General features: G+C 32.3%; 1 protein-coding gene and 1 long non-coding RNA gene across 2 annotated transcripts; one reads left to right on the top strand and one right to left on the bottom strand.

The window, feature by feature from the left end:
* The first annotated feature begins 9,734 nt into the window (after positions 1 to 9,734).
* LOC125586424 lies at positions 9,735 to 11,974 on the top strand. The gene is made up of 3 exons (XR_007322952.1): positions 9,735 to 10,490; positions 10,811 to 10,848; positions 11,332 to 11,974. It is a non-coding gene; the product is annotated as an uncharacterized LOC125586424 (long non-coding RNA).
* Positions 11,975 to 21,324: 9,350 nt separating this feature from the next.
* LOC106378598 (uncharacterized mitochondrial protein AtMg00810-like) lies at positions 21,325 to 22,572 on the bottom strand. Its single transcript, XM_013818703.1, has one exon. It carries the CDS (start codon positions 22,570 to 22,572, stop codon positions 21,325 to 21,327), a length of 1,248 nt encoding a protein of 415 aa, XP_013674157.1.
* Between the last annotated feature and the right edge of the window lie 1,377 nt (positions 22,573 to 23,949).

The following is a 23,949-nucleotide window of genomic DNA, read 5'->3' as shown; positions in this document are numbered from 1 at the left end:
TATTAGTGGTTCGAAGGTACGGCTCTTCGCCTTTCTGAAGGAACGTCTGCAAAACCGTGTTAATGGCTGGACAGGAAGATGGCTAACAAGGGGAGGAAAGGAGGTGCTTATAAACTCGATATTGCTGGCTCTACCTACGTACATAATGTCAACATTTCTTCTCCCTTTGGAGACCTGTGAAAACTTAGCTAGTGCCATTGCACAGTTCTGGTGGAGCTCGAATCCTACGAAGAGAGGAATACATTGGGTGAAGTGGGAGAAACTCTGCAAATCAAGGGAGGAAGGAGGAATGGGTTTCAGGATGATCCACGAATTTAATCTCGCTTTACTTGGTAAGAAATTGTGGCGATTAGTGCAATTTCCGGACTCTTTACTAGCAAGAGTCTTGAGAGGACGATATTTTCGATATAGCTCACCATTGTGAATAAATGATGTTAACAATCCCTCGTATGGGTGGAGGAGTATAATGGCTGCGAAGCCATTGATAACGCTGGGGATTAGACAAAAGGTACACTCTGGAAATGAAATCAGGATTTGGGAAGATCTTTGGATCCCAACGATACCAGCAAGGCCAGCTAGGCCAATTGCACCAGTGCTTCACCCAATGATGCCAGTGAGCAGTTTGATGATTGGAAATCCAAAGAGATGGAATACTGAAATGCTAGAGAATTATGTACATCAAGAGGACATCTCATTGATTCAGTCACTGGCCATAAGCCAAGACTATCGGCGGGATGGATATTGCTGGAGCTATACGAAGCATGGGATGTACACTGTCAAATCAGGTTACTGGGTGGCAACAAATTTGCTAAAGGATCAGTCATTGGAGAGGCAGGAGCATAGTATTACAAAGCTCCAGGCCTATGCTTGGAAGATAAAAGCTCCTCAAAAAATGAAACACCTCATTTGGCAGGTGATATCGGGCCAACTAGCAGTAACGAGTAATTTGACCCATCGTCATATGCGATGCGACAACTACTGCCTCGTTGTGGTGAAGATGATGAAACTGTAAATCACGCCATTTTTGAGTGTCCTCCCGCAGTTCAGACTTGGGCTCATGCGTCAACCCCAACGTCGTCGACTCTGTTCCCAAGTGGAAGTCAGTTCACGAATATTAATTATCTCTTCTGGAGGAAGAATGATATCGTAGAACCGGAATTGGACAGGGACCCGTATCCTTGGATCATATGGTATATTTGGAAAGCGAGGAACAACAAATTCTTTAGAGGAATCGACAGGGACCCTTTGGAAACTGTCAGACACGCTGAGTCTGAATGCCAAGCTTGGTTTGACGCAAATCAAAGACCAGACGAAATCGTAGAAGAACAAATTACAGTAGGGACTCCAACCTCCGAGCGATACATGATAGATGGGTCATGGACACATGATGCACTCTTTAGTGGTTATGGGTGGACATGGGTAAGTTCAAGTGGAGCGTTGCAACTATTGGGAGCAAGAAATCAACGACGTCGAATCTCACCACTGCATTCTGAATTGGAAGCTTTATTGTGGGCAATGGAGTGTATGCTACAGGTATCGACATGTCAATCTTTTGGGACTGACTGCAAGGAATTAATCGCGATGACCAAAGACCCGGGAGCATGGCCGAGCTTCTCTACTGAGCTGGAGGAGTTTATGAAGTTGAAAGCAAGATTCACGGAGTTCTCGATTGTTTTTGTACCTCGTCAGGAAAATGTATAGTCTGATTCACTTGCTAAGATAGCGAGATCCTTCCATAGGGAATTGTATTACATTGGTTGTTCTGTTCCGGTCTGGTTTCCCAAACCACCTCAAGCTTGAGTAATAGAATAGCCGTTTGAAAAAAAAAAATCAAAAAGGAATATTAAGCGTACCCGCATCAATATTGGTCATAGATTTAAATATATAAAAAATAAATAGGCCATTTTTATTTTAAGCACTATAATATTTACAATATGTTTAAAATATTGCCTAATAATATTTGATCTTTTATGATTTCTGATTTCTAATTAATCAAATATTACAAGTGTTATAACTGAATAGAATATAAAATAAATTATGATTAATATAAAAATATCAAATCCAAAACTATGAAAATTTTGTCTTTATTAATATATAAAATTATCCAAATTGTATGCTTTATAAACAAATATACTTGAAAATGGTAAGTTATAAAAAAAAACTCCAAATTCCAAATGATTTTATTTAGACTTAGTTGTTTAAATATCAATACCACATTTCATCAACAAATATAATTTACAAACAATCAAAATATATGAATATGTTGTAAAACAAACGGTTTTAGAGACCGAATGTTTCTGTATATTTCATTAATGAATAAGACATCCCTTATATAAGGATTACAAGATAGAGATAAAAGGAAAGAATGCAAATCCTAATCCAACTAGATTTCGGATAACTACTAAATACATAAATGGAAAGATTACATATACAAGAAAAAAGAAATAGGGTTTCCTTTTCTCTAAGGCATGTGGCCACCTCTCTCTCTTCTTTCTAGAGTTTCGGCTATCTCTCTTTCTTCTAGGATTTGAACCGGTTATGGACCGGGCCGGTTACGGACATTCATCACTTGATTTATAACAAAATAACCATAACTGTGATCCATAAAAATAAAATCACATGTTTGTGCGAGTCAAGATATAATTACATTTAATATACGACAGTTTTAGATGTGAATAATTGTTCCTTCATTTTGTTTTACCAATGCGGTTATACCTTTTATTACCTCATAAAAACAGTCTTATTAAGATAATGGATCACCCAAATTTGGTTCTACAACACATTCATATGGGATCCACTCCACATTTATCACAAACAATATATGTAATCAAAACACTTTTCTTATACATTTTTTTGGTTAAAACTTTTCTTATAAATTATAGTATATATTAGTCAATCCTGTGTATTAATATCTGCATGTATTCCTTGTTAATCTGACTACTAGTATTTTAAATCTATACTAGATCTCGACCCGTGTAACTGCGCAGGTTTTTGTTTTCATTTATTTTTATATAAATATTTTGTTTTCAATTTCTAAATGGGTATATATTATAATATATATATGTACCTATCAATTTTTAAAGCATAATAAGTTTACGGTATATTTTTTTTCATTGAATAGATTGTTTCAAACTTTCATATGTATTTGTATTTTTCTTCTATATATATATATATATATATTTTTGGATTATTATTTCATTATTAAAATCGTAACTATATATATAAAGATTAGTAAAATATTTTTTTTATTGTCATATTCAAAGATATTGCAACATTTCACAAATTTATAAAGTTTTTAAAAAATTAAACTTTTCGCTTCATAGATTTATATTATCGAGTAAATAATTAAACATTTGGTTTTTGTTTAATTTTTAAAATAAACTATCTTATATATTAAAACAGTCATAACCTTGATTCATGTGTGATTTTTTTTTTTAAAATGGACCTATTCCTAGAAAGTCATATTACATTTAATCTCTAATCTTATCATTTAAATTTTGGGCATAGCCCAAATTTTTATTGTGCTATTAATAATTGGATTTAAACAATAGATGATCCATTGGATTTATAGATAGTATAAATTGAATATATATAATTTAATGTTGTAATACTATACCTCCATATGTTAAATATTTAAATATTTGTCGATGTTAACTTTTAAAATTATAAAGATATTTTTTTTAAATAACAAAAATCATATTATCTAGCAATGATTAATCTTTACTACTTTAAACCAATGAAAACAAATTTTAAATTATATTGTTTATTTTAAAAATTAAACAAAACTAAATGTTTAATTATTTACTCGATAATATAAATCAATGAAGCAAAAAATTTAATTTTTTTTAAATTTTCTAAAGTTGTGAAATATTACAATATCTTTCAATATGACAATAAAACAATATTTTTCTAATATTTTTATATATATAGTTAGGATTTTAATAATGAAATAATAATCCGAAAATATATATATATAGAAGAAGATACAAATACCTGTGAAAGTTTGAAACAATCTATTCAATAAAAAAAAATATACCTTAAACTTATTATGTTTTAAAAATTGATAGACACATATATATTACAATATATACCAATTTAGAATTGAAAACAAAATATTTATATAAAAATATTAAAACAAAAATCCGCCCGGTCGCGCGGATCTAGATCTAGTATAGTTTAAAATTTGTTTTCATTGGTTTAAGGTAGTAAAGATTAATCATTGTTAGATAATATGATTTTTGTTATTTAGAAAAAAATCTTTATAATTTTAAAATTTAACATCGATAAATATTTAACATATGGAGGTATAGTATTACAACATTAAATTATATATATTTAATTTATACTATCTATAATTCCAATGAATCATGTATTGTTTAAATCCAATTATTGATAGCCCAATAAAAAATTTTGGTAGACCCAAAATTTAAATGATAAAATTAGAGATTAAATGTAACATGACTTTCTAGGAATAAGTGTCCATTTTTTAAAAAAAATCACACATGAATCAAGGTTGTCACTTCTATTTTAATATATAAAGATTTATGATATATATTTATTCATCCCATCGTTACTGTATTCGTATTATCACCTTCAATCACACTTAATAAATATCAAATAATTTTCATATACACTGTTTTCAAATAAATAATCAACATAGACAAATCTAATAAAATTCATATATGTTCGTCTGATTTAGATATGACTTTTACTGATTGTAACAAACCCATTTACACATACTAACGCTCTTTAACACTCTTTGAATATTTTATTGTTGTAATTTTTTTATTCCAAATAGTTTAGGAAAAATTTTATGTTTACCACTTTCATGGTACCACTTTTCATCTTTACCACTACTAAAGGTACATTATCAAAAATATCTTCTTCATTAAGTGACAAAAGACTCTTATACCCTTGTTATCTATATATATAATAAATTATTATTTAAATAAATAAAAAATAAAAAAAATAAAAAAAATTATTTTTTTTTATGTTTTCGAATTATACTTTTTTCAAATTCGAACTTTTTTATAATTTTTTTTTTGAAATTTGTATTTCCGATTTCTTTTTTTTACAAAATTTCTTTTTAAAAATCGAAAATTATGTTTGAAACTATTTTTTTAAATTTTTAAGTATTTATTTATATATTTATTATAATCCTAAATTTCACATTCCAAAAACTCTACCGCACCCCTCAACTCTAAACCATAAGTCTATATTAGTTAACTCTAAGAGTATAAGTATCTTTTACCCTTCATTAAAAGTGAGGGTAAAAATGATTAGTGTAAACATGAAAAGTGCTACTATGAATATTGTATTTGTGGCAATTTTCGAATAGTTTAACACTTTAAATAATCCCTTACTAAAGATTAAAAATAACATTTAATTTTAAATGAGTCAAGTAGGTTTAAATTAGTCAAACGGATATTTATGAGTGTAAATGGAGAATCCTAATATACCTTCAAACTAAAATGAATCTTAACGGGTTAAGGTTAAATGTGACAGGTTCTAAATAGGGTGTGTTTAAATAAGATAAATTTACTCATTTTAACATCCTTACAAGTTTTTGCTATTTTCTTATAAATATCACCAACAGAACTTAAAAATCCCCAAACAAAAAAAAACAATATTTTGTAGTGTTTAGTCAACAATATTTATCGTTATCAGTAATATTTAACAAATCATGTATCTTATTATATAAATCTTGGTTCTTCAAAGTTGCTAATTAACATGATCGCGACACTGACAATTATATTTTTTTAAGATTATGACATATGTTAATCTATCTCATAATTAAAAATATATATACTAAGATATTAACAGAAATGAATTTTATTAAAAATTAATTATAAATATTATTTAATAGTAATTTTCTTCTTTTTTTTTTTAAATCCTAATCAAAATATAATTGCAAAAGATTATTAAATAATAATTTTCCTTCTAATATTGTGACATGTGTTTAAATATATAATGATTAAATATATATAATAAGATAATACAATGAATTTTGAAAAAAACTACTTTTAAAAATTATTAAATAGTAAAAACAATTTTTTTAAAATAGTTAGTGGTAATGTTTTTAGAAATTTTCATTTTCCAAAATCCCAAAAAATAGATTTGAAAAATATTTATTTAATATAATTTTCCTTTTCTAAAAATTTAATGAAAATATAATCATAAAATATTATATTGAGCTTGGTTCTTCAAAATTTCTAATTAACATGATTATGATAATGTCAGTTATATATTTAAAAATATGATATGCGTTAAACTATCTCATAATTAAAAATATATATACTAAAATAATAAAAACGATATTTCTTAAAAATTAATTATAAATATTATTTTGCAGTTTTATTATTATTATTATCTTATTATATAAAGCTTAGTTCTTCAAAGTTGTTAACTAACATGATTGTGAAACATGTAAGTTATATATTTAAAAATGTGATATGTGTTAAACTATCTCATAATCAAAAATATATATACTAAAATAGTAAAAATGATTTTTCTTAAAAATTAATTATAAATATTATTTAATAGTCTAATTATTATTATTCTTATTTTTTTTTATTATAATGTTTGTTTTAAACGATACTAAAGATAGAGAATTATAAAAGATAAATATTAACTTTTAAGAAAAAATGTTAAATAAAAACGAATTGTAAAATCTTACAAGTACAATAAATTATTTAATAAAAAACATGAAGAATAACTAACTTAAAAAAAATAATATTAATTTTTTAAAAACCTAATTAAAAGAAAATTGTAAAAGTAAGCTTACTATTTTCTTATAAGTATCTAACTTTTTTTTTTAATAGATACTTGTATGTTAAAAAATTATAACAAAAAATAGCTACAAATATTTTACATCTATAATTAGGTTTAAGCTTCAACATATTATTTTTACAAAACACAATAGTATGTACATGAAAAGTATTACCTCGGTATTTTCTTTTAATTTCTTGATACAACTCAACTTTTTATTATATTTTTTATATCTTATGATGCTAACATAACTTTTAGTTTTGATGTTGTTGTCGTACATGAGTATGTGTGAATATGATAAATATGTGTTTGTATGTATAAGACAAAATATATAAATAGTTAAACAGAATTTGTTTCTATTAGAATTCAAATAGTTGTATTAAAATCTAAAAAAAAAAACTAATTATAAAATAATTAATTTCCTTTTTAAAAGTCTAAATAAAATAAAAATGTCAAAATATTCTTATTTTTCTTATAATTAACTAACTTTACTTTTAAATAATTTTGTGTTAAAAAAATATGAACTAAAATTAACTTCAAATATTACATCTGATATAATTGTGACATTTTGTCAATTAAAAAAATTAGACTGTGAATGTGTCAATAAAAACTGTAATCATTTGAAAATAACTTTTTATTTTCCTAAAATTGTAAATAAAATATATTTCTAAAAAAAATTATGCTCTAATCTTAACCAATTAAGATTTTATTTTAAAAAATCCTGAACATTGCGAATTGTAAAATTTTATTTTATTGTAATTTTTACTTAAAAAATTTAACGATAAACATGATAGTAACAATTATTTAATAAAAAAGAAAAATTAAAAAAAATATTAGAGATATTGAAATTTGTTTTTGAAAATTGCAACTTTCAAAAATAGTTAATATTAACTGGAAATAATAATTTGATAGAATTTATTTTTCTAATTCCTAGACAAAATGTAACTGTAAAAGAATATGTAATACTAATTTCCTTTTCTAAAATCCTAAAAGAACTTTAAAAAGAATATTTGATAGTTGTTTTCCTTTTTTATTAAAAAAATCCTAAACAAAAGAAATTTTTACATATTTTTAAGTCCTAACCAAAAGAGAATTGTAAAAGTTTATTTGATAATATTTTTAAGAGAGTATTTGATGATGAACATGATACTAAAAATTATTTTATTAACAAAAGAAGTGTAACATTAATATTGATACGAATTTTAAAAATAGTAATTTTAAAATCATTTATAAATAACTAAAAATAATTATTTGATAGCAATTTATATTTTTCTGAAATTATAAAGAGAAGATAATTGTAATAGGTTATATGATAGTAATTTTCTTTTTCTAAAACTTAAATTTTTTTTAAAAAAATATTTAATATTATTTTTATATTTTTAATTGTGAGATTTATAAAATAGAATGTTTTCTTTTTAAAAAAAAAATCCTAACAAAATAAAATTTTAACGACTTATTTAATAAAACCTTAAATTAGTACATAAGAACCTTCAATTTTTTTTTACTTTTCATTCAATTCCGTTTTTCGGGTTGTGTTTAGTTTAAACGTTTAGCTATAGTATTTTCTCTAATTTTAAGTACAAAGTTTATAAAAATTCATCTATGCACCAGATTATAAAATACAAATATTAACTTGAACTTATGTGTGAAAACGAGTTTTAATTATAAAATAAATCTCAAACAACATATGCAAAAAACAATCATAAAAACTATAATAACATGATTTATTATTTTATGGTTTTTATTTAATTAAAACATCAAACAAAACCCGTTGCAACGCAACAGGCTCATATCTTGTATTTCATAAAACAAATAACTTTACTAAAATTTTATAGGAAAAAATCAACAAAAATATATCCAAAATAAAGTACAATAATAGAGCACGAATGAGCCACGTACGTAACCAACCTGTGTGGCTCTTATGATTCGACAATTATCGTCATCAGTCATCACACATCATATTCGACATAAAACTCTCTACGTACCAGAAATTTGTAACTTGTATGGTTATTAATTCGTGATAAGAGCAAGTGCAACGGAAGTCCGACGCTGATCCTTAGCGTGCCACCATATGCTGAGTTGAATAGATTTATATTATAAAAGGCAAATAGTGTAAGGATTTCATCGGATCAGTCCGTCCGTAAGAGGTTCAAGGACTTGATCCTTAAGACAGGTGGCAACGGGTTATTGGGTAGGTGATGTTTTGAGTTTGGTTTTGTCGGCAATTTACGGTTCGTTTTGTTTTTTTTTCACTCGATTTGGAGATTTTCGTTTGAAATTAGGGTTTCATTTGATGATGTCTACAAATATCCATAATATTCTCGGCATTCGGGATGATGTTCACGATACCCAGGTACATCATCGATTGAAATATGATTTAATAGGAAATATTTGGAACAAATTTGGTGATTCATAATCATGTTGTATTTTTAAATTTAATCATCTTAAATATTTATAAGCTCTCATGTTGTATCTTTATATTTAATCATCTTTTTATCTAATCATGTTTTATTTAAATTTTACTTTCTAAAATTATATAAAAAAATAAAAATAAAAAATTAATATTTATATACCTAAGGATTCCGCAATGGGACTCACTATTGGACTCACCATTTCGATTCGGATCCTTAACTATTCAAACAAAAACAAAACAAAAAAAAATTAATATTTATCTATCTAAGAACTCCGCAATGGGACTCACCATTGCGGATGCTCTAAGGCCAGGATTGGAAGAACATGTAGTTTGGCTTCTCCAACTTAAGTCATATAACATCAGGGCAGGTACTGAAATAGGGCCACAAATTAAACACAAAAAATGGACATCTTTTCAAGATAGATGGGAGCTGCAGAGTTGTGTGTGCCAGAAAGGAAACTACCAAAACAATGCACCAATAAAAAACAAGTTATTTTTTAGTTCCAGTTGAATCTCAACATCAATAGGGGTTTACTAAAAAATAAGTCTGTAACATCATTATATAATTTTTTTTCATATTTTTATTTTTTCTTATCATGGGAGAAATCTTCAATACTATATTATTCTTTTCTAACAATAGTAAACTATGAAAAAGACAATATATGTATCAATGTGTCAACTGGTTCATCCATGGCCCATTTGAATTGACCACACGGTTTACCATTCTGGACTATCACTGGTCGATCTGCAATGTACAATGGTCAAATCATGTCCAAAAAAACATCATGTCCAAATGGATAGATCCATATATACCCATTTCAATCTAGTTTTAAATTTTATCTATTTATTTCATAAATTTTAACTTTTGATAAAAAAATGTATTCCAACCAAAACATAATATAAAGTTTTTCTTTAAAACCGTTAAATAGACTACTGCAATAGTTTCTGATTTTCCAAAAACCACTTTTTATCCAATCATGATGACAAAATAGATTTCCTATTTTTTGAGGGAATCTGATTTTTGCTTCCTTTTACTCTTTCTTTCTCAAAAACCAAAATCTCTATTCTATTGGATTCTCCCTAAGAAAAACTACGTACAAAAACAAAAAAAAATGATTTTTTATTCTTTTTTTTTGTTAACTAATTTTAGCTAAATAATGTACTATATAAGACAGAGCTATTTCACTACAAACACACAAAGCAAAGCAAACGTAAACCTTAAATAATGCATCCAAGTGTCGAGTTTTAGGAAGCTTGCTGATCATACACATTTCGTTTCAAATCTTCTTCTCTACATCCAATCGAGAAGGTATTTTGCTCCCTGAAAATCAATTTTTGTAGGTATCTATTAATAAATAAATAAATAAATATATAAATATATATATATATATATATATATAGTTATGGTTATTTTTATTTTAAAAATTATGGATGTACACATTTTACTTTTTTTGTTTTAAAGGTGCAGTTTAAAATTTTATTCTAAAATATAATTACAGCATAAATACATGCATTGTTATATAATTATTATAATAACATGTACGTAGGAATTTACCTCTATAGCTATTAGTAGTTTATTTATAATATTAAGTTACATAAATTTAACTATTAATGGTGTATTTTTTATAGGTATGGCACACCAAGGACAATCATCAAATGGCAAAGTGGTATTTATTTACTAAATAAATTATTTTAATTAACTGATTATATAGTTTAATTGACTAACTTATGTATGATATTACTATTAAAGGGAAATATACTATGGAACGATAGCAAGGTTCATATATTTCTTGAAATATATGAAAATGAAATGGAAAAAATAAATTGGCGTACCGGTCCTTTGAAAAAAAAGAGTAAAACGAAAATTAGAAACGAATTTCAAGAAGCAACAGGTCAAAATCCAGAATGACTTCCATTGGATTTGCTTAGACCTAGTCCAAATGAGCTCACGCAACCTCATCCTAGGTTACAATCCAATAGAAATTATTGGCCTTACTTTAAAGGATTTATTGGTGCAATTGATGGAACACATGTTCCTGTCACTATTGCGGGAAAAGATTCAGAAAAATATTGGAACAAGAAAAGTGACACCAGTATAAATGTTTTAGCTATATGCAATATGGACATGTTGTTTACATATGCATATATAGGTATTCCGAGATCAGCTCATGATGCAAAAGTTTTAGCACTAGCTATGGAGGGACCTCATCAATTTCCAACTGCACCTTTTTCGAAAGTATTATTTAGGAGATTCTGGTTATCCTCTTCGACCTGGATTGCTTACTTCGTGTAGAGGGGAAAGATATCATCCTAGCCAATATGATGGAGTTAGTCCGCCCAGTAGTTATAAAGAAATGTTTAACAAACGACATTCTTCGCTGCGATCTGTTATTGAAAGGACTTTTGGTGTGTGGAAAGGAAAATGGCGGGTTTTAAGAGAGAAGCCAAGATACAACATACATGTTCAAAGAAGAGTTGATGCAGCTACAATGGCTCTACATAATTTTATCAGGCTATCAAATTTAGGAGATGTTGATTTTGATTCGGACTATCCAACTGATAATGTATCAACTGAAGACTCTGATTCAGATGAAGACGAAGAACATAATAACACTCATGTGCACTATATGGAAAGCATTCGGATCAAATTTCTGCATCTTTATGGGATTCAAGATAATTTTTGTTTTATATTTGAATTTTTTTGTTTTAAAATATTTTTTTTTAATTATGTATGCTTTGATGATAGTATTTTATTTTTTATTTTTCAATAATAGATATTTTACTATCATAGTATTTAAAATTTATTATTTTTAAAAGCAAGAACCAAAAACTAAAAACCAAAATCAAAAACAAAAACAATCAATCAAGTTTTTCAAAAAACCAAAATCTACTACAAAATCAAAAACTAAAAACTAAAAACCAAAAACCAAAAACCAAAATCTAGAATCTAACGAAACAATCATCACCATGTATGCATCATCAAGCTTCTTTCAAAGGGAAAGGCTTCCAGGCCTCGTACACAAAATTTTCATTTTTACAGTTATAATATATATTTTCATAAACTTTGTGACATAATGAAAACTTTCCTTGAAAATTACAACGGCTAATTATTAATAGATATTTTTCCTCGGGAATCCGTTAAAATTTTACACCGGGAGACTGTTTCGTCGGTAAATCGTAGATATTTACTGATAATTACAGTTTCGTCAAGAATTGAGACAAAAATTTTACGAAAGCTCAACTTCGAGTTTCTTCAGTATTTTTCGGTAATTCTTTAATTAATTTCTGAAGAATTGCATTTTGTCGGAATTTTTGTCCATGTCTTTTTTTTGTAGTGTTAGTGTTTCTTTGACGGTAAGCATTGGGAACAAGATATCGTCTTGCATGATGTATGCTGATATCACTTTGGGAGTTGAGTTTTCAAAACCTTCTCTCCGTCTAGAGTTATCGTGCCTCTCAAGGTATTCATTCTTCCCACAAGCATGGACTTTCCAACTTCCCTTGCACCGAAAACAACTAGGATATCGCCGTAGAAAACCTCACTGGAAACATCGTGAGTAGAGTTTTCATCAAAGTGGCCTTTCCCTAGACATCGTAATTAAGATTGTTGAAGGCTAAGAGAAACGGCACCGCCTTTGAGATCTTTCAAGAGTTTGCCAAGTGTTGGTGACTCCGTCGGGAGAGATTTCTTGGGATTCTGCTGCAACACGTGGCATCTTCACGACGAAGCTGATGGTAGGGTTGGGTACAAGCCGAGACTCGATTTTTGGTATACTTGGTACTCGGCTTCGCTTGTATGAATAGTAAAATTTTGGACTTGTACTTAGTTTGTTAAAAGGAATATAACTCAAAATTTCAAGTCAAATGCAAATATGACCCTTTTTTGGAACTTTCATTTTTTTTGTTCATCCCAAAAACTCAAATTATTCACGAAAATGTCATTACTTTTTTTCTTTTCGAAATGATTGTTTTATTCAGTCATCATCATATATTCATCAAGTATTTACACAGTATTACCATTGTCATCAATACAACCACCATGAGCAACCAATTTCATGCTCAAAATCCAATTAAAATCGACATCTTCATCTTCATATCCTCATTTCTTACACACACAAACAATTTGTCTTTCACTTTCTCTCTCATTTCATTCCAAAATTTCAACTTTTTAATTTCAAAATTTATAAGCTTACTGGAGTTACTTAAGTTTATGTTTCTATGTGTGCTTGGAGAAGCTAAACATGAATCTTACCAGATCTAAAATTGATATTTTGAATTTTTTTTCAGATCTATTTCACGAAGAAGACTAAGGGGGTGATTGGTTGAGGCTGTAGGAGCTGTGCACAGCCTTTTTAATTTCTACATCCATTTTTTAAAGCAATCATGCTTTTATTTTAAAAACCGAATCTAAAGCCAAAACATTATAAAAGGAAATATGTTAGCTTTAGAAAGCACTTTCTCTATAGATCTTATACAGTGCTCTGAAAAATTTCTACAGCAAAATAAATTAAAGCTAAAGCTAAAAATCTAGAGTCTAAATCTTAGAGCAAAAAAAAGAAAGCCACAGCCTCAACCAATCACCCCCTAAAGAAGTATTCTGGTCAATGCTAAGTTAGTTTTGCAATTGACTATTCTGTAGGAGATTTCTAGAAGTCTTCTTTAATGTTACATGTAGTTTTCTCACTATCGCAAGAAATTTGTGTAGGCTTTTTGAAATTGACAGTAAGGAAGTGAAAATTTAATATTAATTATAAGACTAAAGTCTTTTGGCGGAAGAATTCTTTAGAAGTCTTCTTTGGTTTTATTTTGGGATTCTGGTTAAGCATGTGGTCATGCAGAAGACTTCTCTTCTCTTTGGTCAATTGCAAAACTAACCTAATCAAACTTCTTGCCACACTTAGACGACTTCATGTGACGGTAAGAAGACTTCTCCAGAAGTCTTCTTTTGAAAAGTCAAATATCTGCAAAACTTCGGTTAATTGCAAAACTCACTTTCGTATCGGTCTTCTCTAGTATTATCGAGAATTTTTCAAAAACAAAAGTAAACCAATATTTACAGAGGAAGACTTCTCTAGAGAAGATGTGTAGAGAAGTTTTCTTTCGTAAATTTGCAATTGCAAAAACGACCTAAATAGAAGACTTCTATATAAGTTTTTTACGTAAATATTAAACTTTCATTTTCTCCAAATTTAAAATGAGTTTGTAAGATTTTCTTGTAATTCATGTGTATTAGTCAATATTGGAGCTCCTGAACAATATTCATAACATAATTGGTGATAATTATGAGTTGCAAACATTCATGTTTATGACTAATGAGAGAAGACTTTTTAAAAAGTATGCTGAGAGGAAACTTTTGGAGAAGTGTTTTTCGTTAGGTTTTGTAAACTTGTATTTTTGAGAGTATTAAGTAACTTCAAGATATGTTTTTAACTTTCAAAAGTGTTAAATAACTTCAATAATATCAAGTCACATAGTTTAATGTGTCTTCTTAGATAATAAGATACTAGAGTTTGACCCGTGCATCCGCGCGGATTTCGATTCGATTCGGGTTGATCTTTGGATATCGGGTAAAATGGCTAATTGTTCTTGTGCCTTGTTTGAATCGCAATTGAAATATATATAGTTTGTTGTTGGTGACTGTTTTCAACATTGTCCGGTAGAAAGAAGAAAGAGTTCCATCAGCTCTGGATTTGCCATTGGCATTTAGAAACATGATAGCCTTTTGTTGCTGGTAGCTTCTGTGTGCAGCCAGTGCCACCGGAGAGGAGAAAAGAGAATACATCCTTTCTCTCTTTTGTTGAGTTTGCTTCTTATCAGCAGATTTGCAAAGATGAAAAATATGATAAAGCTGTGATTTAAATGAATATACATCTTTCACAACATTTCTACTTGTTTACATGGTTTTTTATCAGTTCACAAATAAATGACCAGACACCCATTTACCTATCTCAGTAAAAAAACATAACATAGGCCTCCATAGCAAAATGATTCAAGAAAAACAGCAAATCATAAGCACAATAGGGCTTTGCCGTCAATCTCTTCAAAGAGAAATATGACATCACTTTGCTCATAGGGGTACATGTGAGAAAGAGATAAAGCATCTCTAGCCTCCATTCACCCATTGCGCCTCTCACTCTTGTTTCTTCTTTTTCGCTGCTTCTGCTCACGTAAAGATGTTATTCTCTTCCTGAAGCTCATTTTGTAACCTTGCATGATACTCCATTACTATTTCAATATATATATGTGTGTGTGTGTGTGTGTGTTCTTTCCACTGCAAAAATCTCCTCTTCTTTCTCAACTCAAAGCCCTGTAAGTTCTAACTTTGCTTCTTCAGCCAATTTTACCACTACACCTACTATTTCTTGTTCTCGTAAAACCTCTTTGTCAAAGCTAGCGTTGATAATCTTCTCACCTTAGGAACCAGCGTATTATTGGCAGAAACCACATATTCAGCCATAGCTTCTGCTTCAATCACCAAAGGCAATTGGTGTTATTTCATGTTCTCCAGCAGATAAGTGAAGTGACCTATTAAGGTCAGACCTTGCTTATGGGAAACAATCTGCTAATGAGAATAATGACACGATTCTCAGACCACCACACAAAACTACAAATGATGATTAAAAATCTTAGTGTATTAGATCTTTTAACAATCGCAATGCATCTGATCTATTCATATGATCACACCAAATACCAACTTTTAAGGAATAATCAGAGGAAGGCCATCCGTGAGACAAATTGGTGGAGAGTGATTCTTCGTTGGTTAACGGATTGGAGGCCATCGATTGAGATCCCAAAATCAGATGCTTAAAGTTTTTTTTTTCGAAAAAAAGATGTTTAGAGTTCATAACAACACATATTTGTAGAGAGAAAAACCCAATTCTGTCTTGGCCCACTCCACCCCAGCAAGAGGAAACTTGAAGTTAGTTTCTTGTTTTGTTATGTCGGCCAAAGACGAACCAAGACAACAAGGAATAGGAAAGTTAAGAGGCTGATGATGTTATAAATAGAGGAGGTGGTCATGGCTTTAGAATCATCCGAAACAAAGATACAAGAGCGAGGCAAATAGAGAGAGATCAAGAAAATCAATAGTTAAGGTTTTGGTTCTTTAGAGAAGCTTGTGATTTCTATTTTGTTCTTGTAAGGCTACTCATTGATAGTGAATAAAGAGGAAGAGCTTTTGATATTGATTTCAATCTAAGTTTAAAGCACTAGGCAAAGGTTTAAATCCTAACAAGTGGTATCAGAGCAATCCATGTTTGATTGCAAGTGCTAGGAGGAGATATGGAATCAATGTCCGGAAAGTTCAAGGTTGAGATATTTGATGAAAAATGTGATTTCGGGTTATGGAAGTACAAGATGCTAATGCAGTTGGAGCTTCTAGGGTTAGGTTCTACGATTCAGGAAGTTACGGTCACGCCGTCTGATACAGACACGGAGAAAGACAAAGAACTTCCAGAAGTCAAAGTAGATTTGCTGAAGGACAAAAAGGCAAAGAATATTATATGCATGAGCCTAGGAAATTTGGTTCTGCGTAAGGTGATGATGGAAACGACTGCGTTAGGAGTTTGGAAGGCTTTGGAAAGAGATTACCAAACGAAGACACTTCCTAATATGACCTACATGAAGCAGAGGTTTGCGAGCTTCAAGATGGATGATCACAAGAGCATCAAGGAAAACCTAGATATTTTTCTTAAGCTAGTTTCAGATCTCGCTAGTCTTAACATCAACATCAGCGATGAAGACCAGGCTATTCAAGTTCTATCTAGCTTTCCCCAGCAATTTGATTCACTAGTTGACACGCTCAAGTATGGAACGACAGAAGAAACTCTTACCATGAATGACATGATTAATTCAGCATACTCCAAAGAAGTTGAACTAAAGGAGAAGGGATTGCTGAATAAATCCAGGTCTGATGCAGAGGGTTTGTACGTGGAGGATTCAAGGGGGAGATCAGATAAAAAGGGTTACATAGGAAAATCTAACAGAAGAGGCAGATCTTAGTCAAGACAAAGGTTCGATAAAAGCAAAACAAGTTGTTTTATATGTGGAGAAGAAGGACACTGGAAGAGAGAATGTCCTGAGAGGAGACATAAAGAATCTGCAAACATTGCGACGGAGCCGAAGCAACCGTTAGTGTTAACAGCTAGTGTGCAAGACACTAAGCAAGAATGGATCATGGATTCTGGATGTTCTTATCATAGTACATCAGACAGGGAGGTTATGTTTGATCTCAAGGAGTTCAATGGTGGTTCAGTGTTAATGGCTAATAACACTCAATGTGAGATCAAAAGAATTGGGAAAATAAAAATTCAGAATTCAGATGGCTCTGAAGTGATACTCACAGGTGTTAGATACATACCGGAGGTGAGTAGAAATTTAATTTCCTATGGGATGCTAGAGAAATCAGGTTGTAAGTATAAAGGAAGCAATTTCAAAGCGCACTTCTACAAAGATAACATGAAGGTGATAACAGGAAAATATCACGATGGAGTTTATTATCTACAAGGCACAATTGCTAAGAGTAAGAAGAACATGCTTAGAGTGGAGAAAGAAATCAGAAAGAAGAAGTCAAAGAAGGTGACGTTTTCTACAAGTCTGATTCACGGACCTACTCCATTCGGTTTTCAAACAAAAGATTCATCAGCTCAAGGTGGAGACTCTTTCTTGACAGAAAAAACAGAAGAAATTGAGTCTAAGGTGAGCAATGAAGAATCTCAGACAACAGAATCTTTAAGGGATGATTTTTTATTTGCAAAAGAAGCAAGGCATAAGGATGGTGATCTCTTAGCACACGTTTTGGCTGCACCGGAAAAGCTTAATATGAAAGAAGAATTGGAAAGTAAGGATCAAAAGTGTTTAATGGAAGCTGAGGAGAACGTGGATATAGAACGTGGGAATGAAGCCGAGGGAAAAGTTTCAAAATTATTGGCAGATGGTATCTTCGTAGATAGAGTTAAAGAAGACGCAACACTATCTAAGATCCATATCAATAATCAAGATGGTTTACAAAGAAAAGCAGTACCTGGAAAGGAGCTTCAGGTTCGCTGCTGTTCCATAATCACCTAAGAAGAAAAACGCTCCAGGTAACTCCATTATCAACGCTGTCTCAAGCTCGCAGAGACAGAGGAGGAGAAACAAGTAAGTTTCAGGGTTATATTGATAGTGGAAACTCAAGGTGGAGTTTAAAGAGTTACCTGTGAGTATGGATGCGAGGCAAAGGGTTTCAGCTCGAGGTGGAGCAGCTGAAACACAAGAACAATTCACTCAAAGGTATTATGTAGTCGGATGAAGAAGTTTAAAGTTTAAGGATGACCTGAGAAAATGTCTTAAACAGCAAGAGAAGCTGAATAGAAACGAGTATCCAGGTCGGGGAAAGAAGAAATAGATCACCGGAGAGGAGAGAACGTCTTAAACAGCTGCTGTGGTGGAGGATAAACACCAAGGAGAGCTGAAGGGAGACGAGTATCACAACCGGGGAAATCGAAGCAGATCACCAGACAAGTATAATAACATCACATGCATCATCTTAATCAGGTTAAAGAGACGTGAATTACCTTACCAGCAAATTGAAGGGAGACAGGTTCGTAGTAACAGAAGAGTCTCCAAAGGGTCACCGGAAACGCATGAAGGAATGCCAAAAATCAAAAGGGATTAGTGCTTATAACTTCTCAAGGAAATAAGTGAAAGTTTTCAAAGCAGAGTCACAACTCATATGATGTTACCGGAAAGCTGCAGTATCATCGGCAAGACAGATTAAATCGATCACCACCAGTACTGAGAGATTCGTCAGTCACCATGAAGAAATCGCGAGCTTCTTGGAGATTACGGGCATCTCTTGATGAAGAACAAGCTGGTGTTACTATCAGATGATGCGATTTTACAGGAGGGGCGTCATTGGCGTGGAGCATGTCGGAGTTGCAGAGAAATACCATGGAGGGATTAAAGACAAGGGTAGATGTGACGCTGGTTGGAGAAACGCAATTCACAGTTCACCGGATGAGACAGGTTCTGTTTAAAGATTATCTTCATCTCCATTGAAGATGCAAAGGTCGTCTTCCTCAAAATCCGGTGTAAGGAATCCATGTGAGAGAGGGTGAGGAAAAGGGACTCGCCGGAGACGGAAGAATTTGTCGGCGAGACGTCATCACCGTCCCAAGAGATTCTAGGCGGAAAAAAAGGGAGATGAGTGAAGATAGCCGTTTAAGGTTTCGTGTTTATCGCTCACTGCAAAGATAAGGACAAGGAGCATGGCGACAGTGACTCAACAGCGAAGTTGTCACAAATAGAGTTTCAGATCAAAGGTGGAAGGAGATGGAAGCTTGAAAGCGTCTACGGTATCATCGAAGGAGGTGACAAGAGACAAAAGGCAAGAATATGGGCTTTAGGTGGAGATTGTAGAGAGAAAAACCCAATTCTATCTTGGCCCACTCCAGCCCAGCAAGAATCCTGCATAAACAAAAAAGAAACTTGAAGTTAGTTTCTTGTTTTGTTATGTCGGTCAAAGACGAACCAAGACAATAAGGAATAGGAAAGTTAAGAGGCTGATGATGTTATAAATTGAGGAGGTGTTCATGGCTTTAGAATCATCTGAAACAAAGATACGAGAGCGAGGCAAATAGAGAGAGATCAAGAGAATCAATAGTTAAGGTTTTGGTTCTAAAGAGAAGCTTGTGATTTCTATTTTGTTCTTGTAAGGCTACTCATTGATAGTGAATAAAGAGGAAGAGCTTTTGATATTGATTTCAATCTAAGTTTAAATCACTAGGCAAAGGTTTAAATCCTAACAATATTTTTGCATCGGAAAATTTTCCCATTCCAAAATCAAACTTAGTGTATTATATAAATATGAAAAAGCAGAGAGATAGACATACCTTGAATCCTCTCTTCGTGGCCTTTGTATTCAACCAAATCTTCTGCCATGAGGGATGAGTGAAGAAGAAAATATTACAGTTAATAAAAATACATAAAGCATTAACAGATCTAACATAAAGCATTTGCTGATTCATTACACTTTATGGTGATTCTTACAGAGAGAGAAAAGTCACCAAGTAGGCTAGAAAATATCACATTTGTTCATCTTGAGGTTCACCATTGTTCTAATGAACAATGTGCACTTTCACATAGATAGTCCTGACTGAAAAATGAACAGACAAAAGACTTAAAGCTAAAGACTTTCAATGTTTTGTTTGCAGCTAGTGGTAAGAAGACATGGAAGTAATAAGAAGAGGAGAGTTGATGGAAGCTTCTGCCAATGAAAAAGCAGGTTTAGTTTCTTAACCTCAATGAATCCGAGACAAAAACCCCTTTAATGATAACTCTCCACCATAGTTTGGAGCAGAGAATATCGTGACTAAATCTGTGGTTTGAGAAGAACTTGTACCCATCTTTCACTACTCGTAAACATACCAATGTAAATCATAAATGTATCTCAACTATTGTCAAGCAGCTTATAAAAGGAAAAAAAACACAAAATTGATCAAGATCATTCTTATCCAAGAACTCAGCTCCATATGCCAGGAAATACTTTGATCGCTATCAGACCATCCTTCACTCTTCTAATCAGAATCAGACCAAAGTAAATCGCAAAGAGTCTGGAATTTCTATAGAATTTCCGAATCTCGAATCTACATCAAATTTTCAGTTCCAGAGACAGCCCACTGTATATACATAAGTGTATTAGAGCTAGTGAAGCTTGAGCTCAAGCTCGATGAAGATGGTGATGAAGAGAGAGAGAGAGTACAGTTTGTTAGAGATGTAAAACTGTATATTTCACTTAATGAAAAATGTAACCGTATACAATCAGTATTTATATGTACATTAAGAACCGGTTTAATCATATCTACAATCCGGTATAATAATAACTCTAATACCCCCCCCCTTCCCCCCCCCCCCCCCCCCCCCCCCCCCCCCCCCAAGATGGAATGAACAACCTGTGAATACCCATCTTGGACATTAAGGTCTTGAAAACACTCGGCTGAACCGCTTTAGTGAATAAATCAGCAAGCTGATGTTCACTCTTGACGTGCATAGTCTTCAAGAACCCACTCGGCAACCGTTCCCGAACCACATGGCAATCGTTCTCGATGTGTTTTGTACGTTCGTGGAACACGGGGTTAGAGGCTATATGTAACGCATACATATTGTCACAGAACAATGTTGCAGGGCCAGAGGGAGAGCTGTGAAGAGACTGAAGCAGAGATGTTAATCAAATGAGTTGCATCTGCCATGGCACGATACTCCGCTTCAGAACTGCTTCGTGAAACCGTCGGTTGCTTCTTCGAACGCCAAGACACCAAAGAGGTACCAAGGAACATACAATAACCGGTGATGGAGCGTCGAGAATCAGGACATGTAGCCCAGTCTGCATCACTAAATGCAGTCAAGGTAAGATCAGTGTTAGCTGGATAGAATAAACCTTGTGCAGGATCATTCTTCAAGTACCGAAGCACACGATAAGCAGCCGTAAGATGATCAGATCGTGGAGCTGCCATGAACTGACTGAGCTTATGCACAGCATAAGTAATGTCCGGTCTTGTGTGGGTCAAATATAAGAGACGGCCCACAATCTTCCTGTAAACAGAGGAATCAGGAAGTAGAGTACCAGTAGACTCAGATAATTTCTGATTCGGTTCCATAGATACTGTAACAGGCTTGCAACTGAGATAGCCTGCATCTTGAAGAAGCTCCAATGTGTATTTCCGTTGGTTAAGAGAGATCCCTGTTGAATTCCAAGCGATCTCAAAACCCAAGAAATACTTAGAAGGACCGAGGACGCGTAGTTTGAATGCAGCTTGAAGCACATCTTTGAAGTGCGCTATAGCGGCTTCATCATTGCCTACTAGCAAGATATCATCAACGTAAATCAATGCTTCAATAAACAGAGTTGATGTACGCTTCACAAACAGAGAATGATCCGCATGAGCTTGAACAAAACCCTCACGGAAGAAAACAGCAGAAAGCTTGTGATTCCACTGTCTCGATGCCTGCTTAAGTCCATAAAGAGACTTGTGAAGACGACATACAGAACCCGGTGGAACTGTCTTGCCTGTTAATTCATCATATCCTTGAGGGATCGTCATGTAGATTTCCTCATCCAAATCTCCATTGAGGAAAGCGTTGCTGATATCCAACTGCAGAGTAAACCAGTTCCGAGCAGCAACAAGACTGAGGAGGAGCCGGAAAGTTCCCAACTTTGCCACTGATGAGAACATATCAATATAATCAAGGCCCTCCAATTGAGTGTAACCTTTAGCCACCAAACGAGACTTGGGACGTTCAACCGTTCCATCAGGATTGTACTTGTATGTATTCACCCACTTACAACCAACCGGATGCTTTCCCTCAGGCAGTTGACAGATAGACCAAGTGCCAGTGCTCTCTAGAGAATTCATTTCAGTTTTCATCACACCCTTAAACTCATCCGAACAGATAGCCTCGTGAAAAGTCTTTGGGGCAAAGGTGGTGGTAAGGTTTAACAAAAAATTTCGATGATCAACAGAAACATTATCATATGACAAGAAAGCAGATATTGGATATGAAGTTGTATGAGAAGAATGAAAAGGAAAAGGAGATTTTTGCAAGAGATAACAATGATTTTAATCTAAGTAAGCAGGAACCTTAGTTTGAAGCCTAGCACAATTAACAGGTTCAACAGGAGTGACTACAGAAGAATCATCATTAGACAAGACAGGCGGTGAAGAAACAACAGGATCAGGTTCAACATAATGAAACGTAGAAGAATCAGAAGAAGTCGACGAACCTTGATCAAAGAAAGCCGGAAATGGCGAATCAGGAACAGGAAGAGGTAACACATGTTGACCAAAGATATCAGATTCAGACGATGCAGGAAAATTTTCAGAAAATGGGAAAGTAGTTTCATGGAAAATCACATTGCGAGAAATCGAAATCACATTAGTATGAAGATCAAGAACCTTGTATCCTTTATAAACATGAGGATATCCAAGAAACACACAAGGAGAAGCACGAGGAGAGAATATATTTCTATCTTTAAGCAATGTTGATGTGAAACATAAGCAACCAAAGACACGCAAATGATCATAACGAGGAGGTTTATGCATGAGAAGCTCATAGGTGTCTTATCTTTAAGAACATTAGATGGAGTACGATTGATGAGATAAACGGCAGTTTGAACACAATCACCCCAGTGAATAAGAGGAATATTAGCTTGGAACATAAGCGATCGAGCAACATTTAGAATGTGCTGATGCTTCCTCTCAACAACTGAGTTTTGTTGGGGAGTATATGCACAAGAGAAGTAATGAATAATGCCTTTAGTCTTAAGCAAAGAAGTAAAAGAAAGCTCAGGTGCATTATCGGATCTAATAGATTTAACCTTGGCATTAACTGAGTCTGAACATATGTTAGAAAATCTGGAAACACAGTTTGAACAGAGCTTTTAGTTTTCAAAAGATAAAGCCATGTAACTCGAATGCAATCATCAACAATGGTGAAAAAATATTTGTATTCATCAATTGTTGGCACATGAAAGGGACCCCAAATGTCTATATGAAGCAACTCAAAAGGAGATGAAGAAATATTATCTGAAGATTGAAAAGACAAGCGTTTTGTTTTGCTAAAGGACAGATTTTACAAACATGATCATGTCGAATTTTTAATGAAGAAATTTCTAATGTTTTAGCAAGTTGTTGAATGAAGGATGTCCCAATCGTGTTATGAGCATGAACAGAAGACTCCAAGAGATATAGGTTTTGGTGAAGATTACCCTTCCCAATCATGGAGCCCTGAGT

Source organism: Brassica napus, chromosome C4, assembly GCF_020379485.1.
Source record: "Brassica napus cultivar Da-Ae chromosome C4, Da-Ae, whole genome shotgun sequence".
NCBI lineage: Eukaryota > Viridiplantae > Streptophyta > Magnoliopsida > Brassicales > Brassicaceae > Brassica > Brassica napus.
This window is presented reverse-complemented; position numbering and strand designations above follow the sequence as displayed.

Coding starts and splice junctions, on each gene's coding strand:
- LOC106378598 (XM_013818703.1), bottom strand. CDS start 22,572: ATGAATTCTCTAGAGAGCACTGGCACTTGGTCTATCTGTCAACTGCCT.